General features: G+C 40.6%; 1 protein-coding gene across 1 annotated transcript in view; it reads right to left on the minus strand.

Annotated features, from left to right (window-relative positions):
• Window positions 1-5,484: 5,484 nt before the first annotated feature.
• Window positions 5,485-12,748, minus strand: part of LOC147718290 (nicotinamide N-methyltransferase-like) — a 66,456-nt gene continuing 59,192 nt past the window's right edge. The window contains exon 3 of the mRNA XM_086918253.1: window positions 5,485-7,289. Coding sequence (XP_086774379.1) covers window positions 6,821-7,289 — 469 coding nt within the window. The 3' untranslated portion in view covers window positions 5,485-6,820. The remainder of the gene's footprint in view (window positions 7,290-12,748) is intronic.

A 12,748-nucleotide genomic window follows, 5' to 3' on the forward strand; every position in this document is an offset into this window, starting at 1 on the left:
CCTGAGTCACGCCGCATTAATTGCGGCTCTTAGGCTCGAATTTGGCCACCTCTCAACATATGTTTTGTCATTGGCAGGGTCTTTAAGGTGGTGTAATGCTTTGATAAATGGTCAAGAAAATCTATTAAGGCTAGCTCTGCACAAGGAAATTTTTGATAATTTATTGTGTAAAAGTGTAATTTTTAGAAACTATTTAAAAGCTTTAAGTACTTTTGGTTTGGACATAACAGGGGCAGCAGGTTTAAACAAATTAGAATTAAAGCACTTAATTAAAAAAACCATATATGTGATCTCACGAGAAAGAGATCTAGAAATATGCCGAGGGAATGGAAAACTGGATTGCTTAGCGGAGAGTTCAATTGTAAAAAATCCTCAGCCGTATGTTCTTTGGAACTTGAAACATGGTGTACGCAGAGTGATTTTACTCCTAAGAATGAATTTGTTGCCGCTGAGGATAGTAACAGGAGCTTGGGAGGTTATCCCCAAAAATGAAAGAATTTGTGATTTATGCAATGGAGGTATCCAAGATTTTAATCATGTTTTGATTGTGTGCCCAGCACTTAATTCAATGCGACGCAAATTTCTAAGTCCTGATTTTTTACATTATAATATTTCAACAGCAGATCAGGCACGCAACTTTCTTCTGCATCCCCCGTCCGAACAGATATGTTTTAAGATTTTCTGTTTTTTTGAACAATTTTTAAATGTATATGAGAAAGTCAAGAAGTAGGGGCAACAGTGGTTCATGTAGTACCTTGTATAACTTCCCTTGTCTTAGCACTTTTCAAGCACTTTCAAGAATTTTAATACTTGCAACATCGGATAAGTATCATTGTTTAGTAGTTTGTTCTAACAATTTTGTTTGCTACTCAAATTTTTCGGTTCTTTGTTCCGAGTTAACACAGCTAAATTGTTGCTAGATAATCATCCTGAGTTATGTCCTGGATTAGGGTGTCAATGCACTAGCACTTTATCTTGATATATTTGCACTTTTAGTATCATCTTGCATAAATCATCTGCTGTTAACACTGTTCTCTGTCCTCGACAGAAGAAATATTTTAATTGCTTTTGTTAACTACTGCCTGTATATTGGATAATAATTGCACAAATGTATATGATTTTAGTAATCTTGGGCTAAGCTAAAAGGGTTGATTCAGGTATTAGGCCTGGATAAGGATTATGGTTTCTTTACGTTTGCATATTGTAGATGGCATGTGCACTTTATACGGCACTTTATAAAAATCCTGCTGCTGCTTTCATTTAATATTTATCTCCCATAGATATGATTTTAAGGGTGTAACTCTTTGTGCTTTTTAATACTGTTTTTTATGAATCATGTTTTATAGTAATGTTATGTGGAATTCCTTGGAATTTCAAATCATAATAAAATGAATTGAATTGTGTTTTTGCAGTGCAGAGAAAAACTTGTGATTTAGGTAGTTTTTTTAGCTTTGAAGATACTAATAGAATGTGTTGTCTCTTCCCAGCTAATTTTCCTTGCAATCTACATTCACTATTCCTTTCTTAATTGACTTTGGCTTTGTTGCATATTTGGATAAACATGTTCAGTTTATAACACCTATTTTTTATAATGTGTGTCAATTAACAATGCACTAAACACTACCCGTGGGCAAAATGCTTTTTCCATGAAAAGCTATCTAAAATATTAAAGCATGTTGCTATGAGTATGTATTAATTTGTTTGCATGTTTTGCACAAACAATAAGAAAAGCTGCATTAAACTAATAGCTTTGCTAGGTAATCATTTATGAAGGGTATTAATGTGGGGTGAAAAAACATAATGTGTTTATTTACATAAAGTTATTCTTATGTTTTTTTTTGTTTTCGGGCCTAAGATAAAATGGCTGCCTGTGAATCCAGCAAGGCTGTGACTTGCATTAAAAAGAAGAGAGCATGCGCAGATTATACCAGCTTGCCTCAATTAAAGAAGGAGTCAAGACCACTGTGAAATGTACATTCTTGGTATTGGGCCAATGTACCAGTGTTAGTTAAAGTATCCTTCCTGCCTGTGATGTGACAGGAAGGAGGAAAACAGAATGAAACATTTTTCCTGATAAATGTTGCTAAAACATATAAATGTATTAATCATTAATGATTATTTTGTTAAAACCGGGATGGTTTAGAATTTGCAGTGAGATCAGAATAGTGAGACCCTCATTCCATCTTGGCTAACCAATCAGCTACAAGCTTTTTTGAATATGAAACATTTTTGTGTAGTCTGCCAAGAATTAGAGTACAATGACCTCTTAGGGGGCGTGTGGGCTTTTCTTTTTAAGCCAGGGGGCCTCTGTCTGAGAGGGAGGAGAGAGGAGAGGCAGCAGATGAGATCAGACATCATATGGGTTAAGTACGTGATCGTCGCAGGTGCAGCCTGGGTGAAGATTACATCCGAGGAGAGACAGAGAGAGGTGGGGGGCCTTTGCTCATATTTTTTCAGAGAAGTCCTTCCACGTCATATTTTTGGCAAGGCAGATCACATTCCTCTGAGGACTTGTGAAGGAGGGTCTTTTTCAAGGAGCAGCCTTTCTGTAAGATGATGGAGAGGCAGAGAGACAGATTGAGCATCACCAGAGCAGAGAGTGCAGCTGATTAAAACAGGTTTAGATGCAAAAATTCTAGGTTTATGCTTTGACTAATTATTTAGTTTTGAAAAGATGTATTTGTCTTATGCATTTATTTTTCTTTATGGGAAATTTCTGCCTATTATTAATTATTAATTAGCCTTGCAAGACTCACTCTTTTTTTAGAAACGCATTAAGAGTTTTGACTGACATTTGCACCACATTTCCTTTGCTACGTGTGATGCTTATATGCAGACTGTAATATGTTCTGTATTAATGCTATTTTTCATGTTTTTCAAAATTCTGTAACCTGATTGTTATTTGAATAATGAATAAAGGGTTAGAGAAAAACTTATTTTTTTACTGGAAAATAAAACACTTTAAAATACTCAAAAACTCTCTTCATTGGCTTAAATAATGATTTAATTTTTGACTGTTCATGTTTATGTAAAGTCTCTTGAAGGTAATACATGGTGTCAAGGGCCCAATACCATTTCAGTGGTAAATTAGAGGTAGATGAGGTTTTGTATTCAGAAATTACCATGAAACTATGGCTGTAACAGGGGCACAGGATGACTTTGCAACAAGGCCTCTTTGTGCACCTCTGTTAGTTCTTTTTGTATTTCTATTGCTTCCTTCTGTACTTTTTCTTCGTCTTTCTAGACTTCTGTTGCCTCATTCTGCATTTCTCTTACTGCTGTCTGCGCCTTTCTTCCTCTTTCTCCATATGTCCTACCTATGTGGGCATAGATAGAAATTAGCATTTTACAAACCTTTGAAATTCGCAGAAAAAAACATAGGTTTCATAGACGTTTTAGTTAGAAATTAGCATTTAAAAACAGTAGAAATTCACTGAAAAAAACACAGGTTTCAGGGATGTTATAGTTAGTTGTACATTTCAGTTGTAGAAAACCAGAGATATTTTGTCGTTATAGTTAGTTGAGGTAACTATAGCTTGCGCCCCCACAATGCACTGCTGATGATGTCACATTTTAGATCACTCATGACATGGTCTGTGACATCACTGATGACACATCACTTATGACATCACTGATGACATCATCCATGTGATAATCTGATGCACCTCCTCACACCCTAATATAACTTTTGATATGCACACTCTAAACTACAGACTACCATTTCAAAACCAAAGGCACACAAATTCCAGTTACTATATACCCACTCATTGATTCCTAGGTCTATACACATCTACTTATTCACCCATACAGTTATTCATACATGTAGTCACTCAGCACTATCATATGCACTCATACACCTATACAGACACTCACACACTGCCACTCACCCATAGAGTTACTTACACACATAGTCAGTCATGCAAAGAATCAATCACACTCCCATTTACTCACATACACAAATATTCACGCACCACCTCACCTATTCCTACAGATACTAATACATACTTACTCTCTTATACAACCACTGACACAAGCACATACTCATCCATACATCCACTCTCACAATCAATTACTCTCACATATAGTCATTTATTTAGTCCAACAGTCATATATACTGCCTTTCACATATGTAGTTACTCACACATGTAACACTGACACATTGAAACACTCATCAATACACCCATACAAACACTCACCGATGCATACAGCCCTTCACAGATGCACTCTTTAACCCATACACCCAGTGAATCACCCGCTCACACATCTATGCACAGTCACACACACCCCTCCCACTCACACAGACACTCAGGCAACCAAGACAGATACTCAGACGATCAATCAATAACCCATTTAGACGCTCATGAAGGTACTCACCAACCCATGCAGCTGCTTACACACAGACTGATACAGACATTCATACAGTTTAGTCACTAATCTATGCATTCAGTAAGACAAGTTTAATCACTCACTTATACAGTCAGTCATGCACCTGTCGCCTGAGCATCCCACTACCCTTGTCTGGAGGAGGGCAGAGAGCAGAACACTGGAAATCTATCTCCCATGCTTAGGAAAAAAAGGCTGTGTCGACTGGTCTGGGAGCTGGCAGGGTCATGTAAGCTTAAGGTTCAACATGGCATTTGTTTTGTGCCATCCACCCAAGTAAAAAAAAAAAAAAAAAGGAGCACTTCAGAGCACAAAAAAGAAAAAAAAAATATGAGAATGTGTCCACTTCAAAGAAAGTGAACTAAAACATCTTTTCCTAGTTTAGTATAAACTGTTGAAAATTGGAAAGGGGTATTAAGTATCACTACAGAGGCATGACTGCACAGAAGTAATATTATTCCCTGTAATAGGGCACCTTATAGAATGCAAACAAAACTAAAAGCACCTGGGCATGGCAGGTTTTGAAGAAGAAACCTGTGATGATCATGTTACTTTTATTAGAAATGACTAACTGATCAACAGATTAATGCAGTAAAGTAATAATTATCAACTTCTCTTCAATATGTAATGCTGCTGCAGAAAACCCACTACTAGCCATTAATCTCTCTTATAATAGATTATATAAAATATAAAATTGATGAATGACATTATTCATTGCTGATTGCAAGTATATATTTTTTTGTTTCGCAGAAAAAGCAGCAACTAAGGCACAGTACTAACATATGGAAACTAACCATATAAACATGGAGGCAATATATTGGTACATGTACAATTTGGCAGGGATTCTGCTCATACACAGAACTGTGCACAGAGACCCAGGACCTCAGTGAATTGTGGTGGACCAAAAACTCACCTCACTACCTAGAACCCCTAACCGACTATCATCAGTGTCTCATTAGCTCTTCGTCCTATAGCAAAGGTACCAATGAGTAGACAACCCAGAACAAGTGACTTAGGATACACTCAGTAATGGTGGGAATCAAGAACACTCTTTCATTTTATTCTCATACCAGTCCAGTACGACGGTAAAAAGAGACACAGTAAAGCTTAAAATGTTTATTTTAACAACGTGCAGTAAGATGCAGTATTTTCGCTAACATAAGCAGGCATATGATTAAAAATAATACAATCAGCATTGTTACAATTCCATAATATACGAAAGGAGAAATCATATTATAATGATAGTAGAAACAGGTCCCATAGTGCCTTGTATGCCACCTTCCCTAGCTAGGAACTATCAGGCATATGCATCATTGTTGGCTTTTGTGATTTATTAATTGCGATTTGTAAGGAATCGCAATTAAGAAATCGCAAAAGCCTATGCATGAAGAAATCACTGAAAAATTTGTGATTTCTTAGCATTCCTTAATTGCGACTCGCAAATTGCGAATCGCAATTAAGGAATACCTGCCCATTCAGGAATGAATGGGAAGACATTCTAAATTTGCGATTTGCAAATAGCGAATCGCAAATTGAGAATGCGATTTCAAGGGTGCAGGGGTGTCCAAAGGACACTCTGTTGCACCCCTGAAATCAATCTGTGCACAACATGAAACTTTGAATAATGCACAAAAGTAAATTTTTCAAAGTTTTTGCAAATTACCATGAGGTTCAACCTCTTTTTTTTAAAGTTTCATGCATTGCATTTAAGGAATCGCAAAATACTATTCCTTAAATGCAATCGCAATTTGAGAATTCGCAAATTGCGAGTGCCTTCAGCCTTCCTGCATTCCAAAAGCAGATTTTTCGATCGCAAACGGCCTATTTTTGCGATTTGCACCGTTTGCGATCCCAAAATTCGTTGATGCTTATGCCTGTATGTTTTATATAATATTAGAAGGTCTCTTAGGCTTGAATGGGGAACCCAATACCGCCAAGATCAGCAGAGGCGAATCACATAAGGATCTGCAAAAGCTCTCTCTCTCTCTCTGGAAACAGATTTTCTCCAAGTGTTTACAATCATGCATACAGTGCAATATTAAAGGCGCTAGAATTTCAGCTAGCTGCAGCTGTGTGCATGTTGTGTCTAGAGCACGAGCCAATCAGCCCGAACAACACCTAACATTGGAGGCTTCAGCACTCACTGTGCAGACTAAGGTCAAAATGTAAGTCTAGGGACGTTGAAAACAAGCTATTCTCATCTTAAGAAATTCATGGAGCCTAACTTACAACAACAGTTACATGTAGTGTTATGTGCAAAAGCAGCAAAAAGGTAAAATTGTGTTTAAACTTCTAATAAACCTATGCTAACATAGCAATGTGCGCAAGCAGGGCCCTGCCTTCACTACAACAATATGAATAGAAATAGAGGCTACAGGATTAGAAACATGGTATGTCATAGGAACTCTCTTCCTTTTTAGGCATTGTCCTAGTTATGTTATGTTGATACTTCATTTACTCCAGGAGACAAATGCTTATCATTTCGTTTAGATGCAATAAGCAGAAAAACTGCATTTGCATCTGACACTGAAAATAGATTTTTTTCGACACGTTCATTAACTTCCAATGATTTAATTACATAACCAGCATCTCTAATAGCACATCGCAAAAATTCTTCATCCATGCATAGAACTGGAAGCTTGCGTGTTCCAGTCAAGCGAAAAGTGCTTCCAAGTACCCCAATCATTACAAGGAACCCTTCTGTTTTCACGAGTGATGAAATATTTTTCAGAGCACAACAATAGTTTTCCTTGCTGAGGCAAAGATATTCCAAACAATGGAAAGCAAGAATACAATCTGCTTCCGGAAACACCCCTGGAGCTAATGGATTACTTTGAACCACATCAAATGTTAGAAGACATTTGATCATTCTTTTCAGCATCTCTTCTTTTTCAACCCACTTTTTCCTGCAAAAAAAATAACAAAGTTAATAGCTGGTTAATTTTCACAGTGCTTTCAGTTTTTAAAGGAACATTTTATTATTAGAAGAACTGTGTATACCAACATGTTAATATATATTCACAGAAAACATCAAAGGTAAAAAAAAAATATTAGGAATCCTTTGAAACAAAATAAAGCTTCAATTAAGTTTACAGTTACGTCAATATGCCAGTGACAACATTAATATTTTGATCTAAAAATTCATAAACATTCCCCAGTCATAGTTAGCATACCTATCTATTATGTGCCCCTATGCACTGCTTATGACCTCACATTTTAGCATCTCAAAATAAAATGATGGACAGAGTGTTGAAACACTCACCCCCAGTCACAGATCTGGGGTTCATCTATTGTTATTTTGCTCACTACAGCACTCCAGTTTAGGCCCAGCTATATGCAAATCAGTCTTGACCCTGTTCCCCAAGGGAACAGTCTAGCCCACATTGGCAGGCCCTCCCTGGAACGGAAACAACCATCCTGGGACCGGTTGTGGGGTATCACCACTCATCAGACAGGCAGGATTTAATCCAGTATCACAGCGAGCAAGGAACCTCACATAAGACATCACTTGTGACATGCTCTACCCTATTATGCACAATGCCTTCTATGGCCTAGGCCCTGACTCTATCAAAGGGCTGTTTCAGCACTATGTTATTATCAAGCAGCTTAGGTCAGTGAGTAAAAATCTGCTGCTAGTTTCAAGGTTCAAGAAGGCTGTGGGGAGGCAGGGCCTTTTCCGTTGCCGCTGCTAGGCTGTGGAACTCCCTTCCAGATGATCTGTTGGGACAAGTTTCCCAGTCCCTCTTATGCAGGGCTCTGAAGACCTGGCTCTTTACGTAGATATCAGTCTGAGTATATTATCTTAATTATGTAAAATTGTCTCTCCTGCATCGCCATGACACCTTGGGGCTACGTTTGCGCTCTATAAATCCAATATTCATTCATTCATTCATTATTAGTAACATTACTGGTGACATCTCAAATAAAATAATTGATGGCATTATTGATTACATCAAAACACACAAGGTGATGGACGGAATGTTGCACATTGGCAAAACATTCAACCCCAGTCACATATGTGGGTTTAATCCATTGTTATTTTGCTCACCACACCACCCCAGTTCAGACATGACCATATGGAAATCAGTCTTGACCCTGTGCCTTATGGGAACAGTCCAGACCAAACTGCCAAGCCATGTCTTCCCTAGACCGGAATCAAGCATTCTAGGACCGGTTTCTGGCTATCAGCCATCTTTAGCCAGGATAGCTTGACTCCAGTGGCTTAGTGAGCACGGGACCCACGTCTGGGCATACCCTTCCCACATAGGGTGAGCAGCAAAACACACAAGGTGATGGACGGAATGTTGCACATTGGCAAAACATTCCCCCCAGTCACAGATCTGGGTTTAATCCATTGTTATTTTGCTCACCACGCCATCCCAGTTCAGATATGACCATATGCAAATAAAGTCTTGACCCTGTGCCTCATGGGAAAAGTCCAAACCGAACTGCCAAGCGATGTCTTCCCTGGACCAGAATAAAGCATCCTAGGACCGGTTTCTGGCTATCAGCCATCTTCAGCCATCTTCAGCCAGGATAGCTTGACTCCAGTGGCGCAGGTTGCACGTTGCACGGGACCCACGTCTGGGCATTCCCTTCCCACATAGGGTGAACAGCAAAACACACAAGGTGATGGACGGAATGTTGCATATTGGCAAAACATTCACTCTCAGTCACAGATCGGGGTTTAATCCATTGTTATTTTGCTCACCTCACTCAGGCATAGGAGACCCCGCCCTGTAAGGAAAATAAAGTCACGATTGATGGGGGCACCGGACAAAGCTCTATTCGCTTTGTCTGCCATTCCGTGGATGTACTTATTTGTGTTAACCAGTACTCCATTGTAGACACCTCCTTTAGGAGAAAACACTCCCAGAACACACAATTTTTCAAGTTGTTGCTCATTTTGCAAAGTTAAGGAAAACACCTGTCCTATTCAGTGTAATTCCATTAATAGCAGACTCTAGCCAGGGCAACAAGGTACTTTATTGGGTACCATGGGGGAGCCTGAAGAACCTTGGGGGAGACTGAATACCCCTGAAGTCCCTGTCGACTCCCCACCTCCTGCGAAAGCTGGCATTGATTTTGAACAGAGTGAGCTGATGAACATTCTGTCTACAAGCACAGTTTTAAAATGTGAAACCATGGGGAGGTCCCTAGGGCATTAGTTAGCTCCAGAGGGGGTCCATGTGTATCACCTCCTATATCTGCATAACGTCCCCGGGACCTGGCTCAACTGAGGACCAATAATGAATGAACCGCAGGAGCCCACACTTTTTTTTAAGGTTTTCGGTTGGATCCGCATATTCCGAAGAAAATGTAAAAAAACTAAGAGGCATAGGTGTCAGGGTGTATCTACCCTGCCCCTTTTCTTTTTAAATATTTTTGGGGGGACTTGGTTCAATTGAGTCCCAACATGGCTGTCAAACCTTCCATGTTGAAGTGTTGGCAGTCAATCAAATTTCAGTAGGGTTTCAGTAGGATTTTGGGCACCCAGATATCAATATTATTAAACTTAGATATCTCTGAAACTGTGGAATAGATTTACAACAAATCACAAAAAGCCCACTTTCTGGACCGACATCTATCTTTCATCCAAATTTTATGTAATTCCGTTCAGCGGTTCGAGCTGTAGTAGGGTTCAAAAATGAAAAATCCCCATAGACATAATATGTGGAAAATGTGGTTCATTACTCCGAGTCTTAGTCTTCCTCCCAATAGTAATAACCAGTGAGCATTCTGCTCCCACAGAAACTCCAAGTAAAACTTACATACTAGTCACCCTATCTCTCCAATATGGCCCCCAAGGCAACAACCAATCATATAAAAGGACACAAAAGTCAGAGCACAAACTGTAAACAAAGCCGTAGACATGAAGCCACAATGAAGGGCCGGAAGAGAAGGGAAACTATACTCTGGCAAGGAAGACTAAGACTAGGAGCAATAAAGATTACCAGTAAGTAACCGAGCACTACCTCCTCACCCGTCTTCCTTACCACAGTAATAACCATTGAGCAGATACCAAAGCTGTATCAGCTTCATGGATAGAAACACAGCCCACATATGGAGAACAGTACAAAACAGAATGTATTGATAACAATGGAGAGAGACACACATCTGAAGAAACCACAGAGTCCAGGATCGAAGAGGCAAAGGCAACAGAAGCCCCACCCCCAATCTCTAGCCGGTAATGAAACATGAAGTTATGAGGAGAAGGCCGAGTGCCGCCCTCCAAAATTCCTCAATGGAACCACCTTTAAAGGCGGCCCAAGAAACAGCAACAGATCAAGTAGGATGCCCCAGAATAGGATGAGAGGGAAACACAGAGTGTGTATCATACGCCAAAAGAATAGTCTCCTTTATCCATCGACTGAGAGTGGAAAGAGGCAGCTTGAGGCAGCACTGAGCCAGACCAAAAGTGACAAAGAAATTGTCCACCTTACAAAAGGAAGCTGTGCAAGACAAATAAATCATCAAACTATGCTTAATATCCAAAAGGTGCAATAGAGACTCCTCGGCCGATGAAGGAACAGGAAAGAAGACTGGGATCACCACTTCCGATGAAAAAATGAGTCCACCTTAGGGGCAAAAAAAAAGGATAAGCCAGCAAGACCACTCTATCTTCAAAAATCCAAAAAAAGGAGCGGACCCCAATTCCGCGACACGTCTGGCAGAGGCAATAGCCACCAAAAACACCACCTTAAGTGTCAAAAACCTCATGTCCACTGACTATAAAGGCTCAAAGGGAACCCCTTTCAAGGCCCGCAACACCAATGGAAGGTCCCAAAGGGGAGGAGACAACACCAGACAAGGGTGTTGAAAAGCCAGAGATTTGACAAGATGAGCAGCCAAGGGCTCCACAGACATAAAAGGGAGTCTAGGAAAAGCACAAATGGCAGCCCACTTGACATGGAGGGTAGAAAGGGCCAAGCCCAAATCAAAACCTTCCTTCAAAAATCCAGGACCCAAGCAGGATCCAAATCCTCAACAGACCAACCATGACAAAGACACCAACTAGCAAATCTATCCCAATGCTTAGCATAAAACTTCAAAGTCGAGGGGCACCTGGACTGCTGGATAAGACTTGCAACCTCCACAGAACACCACTCTGGATCAGAGAACATCATTCAAGAGCCAAGCCTGCAGACCCATGGACCGGAACACTGCAAGAGGAACCAGAGGGCCCCTCAAGGGATACGGATGGAACAGTAACGCCAACCCCAACAATATTGGAAACCACGGGCGGAAACACAAACCCGGGACCACCATAAGCAGCAATGCCCCATCCGTCTTGATCTTCTGCAACACCGCCGGAATCAGGGGAACTGGCATAAAAGCATGCAACAGGCCCCTAGGCCACAGGAAGGACATCACATCCACTCTCCGAGCATCTGGACAAGACATAATTGTGCAGAAACAATGGATCTTGGCATTGTCCGGAGACGCAAACAAGTCCACCACCGGACACCCAAACTGTCTCTGCAACATCTGAAACATCAACTGGGTCGGAGACAAAGACCCGTGGAGGGAAAGACCCTGTTACGACAATCTGCTACTATATTCTCCCGTCTCGGGAGATAAATTGCTGACAGGGACGCCAATTTCGATTTCGCCCAAGAACAAATCAGGCGACTAAGGCAACTGAGGGAATGAACCCTGCATCCCCCTTGATGATTGATGTACAAGTCAAGTCAAGTCAAGTCATAGAATTTATATAGTATTTGGCGGAACAAGACATCAGAGCCTCCAACTCCTTGCCCTGCACTGAAGCATCATTCAGTGTAGCCCCCCAGATGAACAAGCTGGCATCTGTAGTGACCACTCAAGAGGAAACAATTAGAAACGGACAACCCTGGACAGATGATTGTTGGTCAACCACCAACCCATATTGTTCCTCACCTGGCTGACACAGGAACCCCCTGATTGAATTCTTGACCACAGGGGCACCAATGAGACAAAACATGGTTCACCACATTATAGAAATGGAGATGAGCCTACAGAACCACCAACAATGAGGAGGACATCAGAACCTGGACCCTCATCCACATTCTCACTGGCGGGCAAGTCCCGGACAACAGGGACTGAATCTCTGACAGTCAATTTTCATGCAGGGGCAGGAACATCAACACCAACTGTGTCCTGAAGTGAGCCCCAATGTACGTCAGATCCTGAGAAGGAACCCGGCAGGACTTCTTTCGATTCACCAGAATTCCTTGACCCTCCAGGACCTGACAAATTTCCTGTACATAGAGCTCCGCCTTAGAAAAAGAAGAAGCCGAAATTAACCCATCATCCATGTAAGGAAAGATCTTAATACCCCTCCCAGGTCAAAGGGCAATACCTTGAACTGAAAAATCTTGCCCAT

The sequence above is a fragment of the Lissotriton vulgaris genome, chromosome 4_1 (genome assembly GCF_964263255.1).
Source record: "Lissotriton vulgaris chromosome 4_1, aLisVul1.2, whole genome shotgun sequence".
In the NCBI taxonomy this organism is placed as follows: Eukaryota; Metazoa; Chordata; class Amphibia; order Caudata; family Salamandridae; genus Lissotriton; species Lissotriton vulgaris.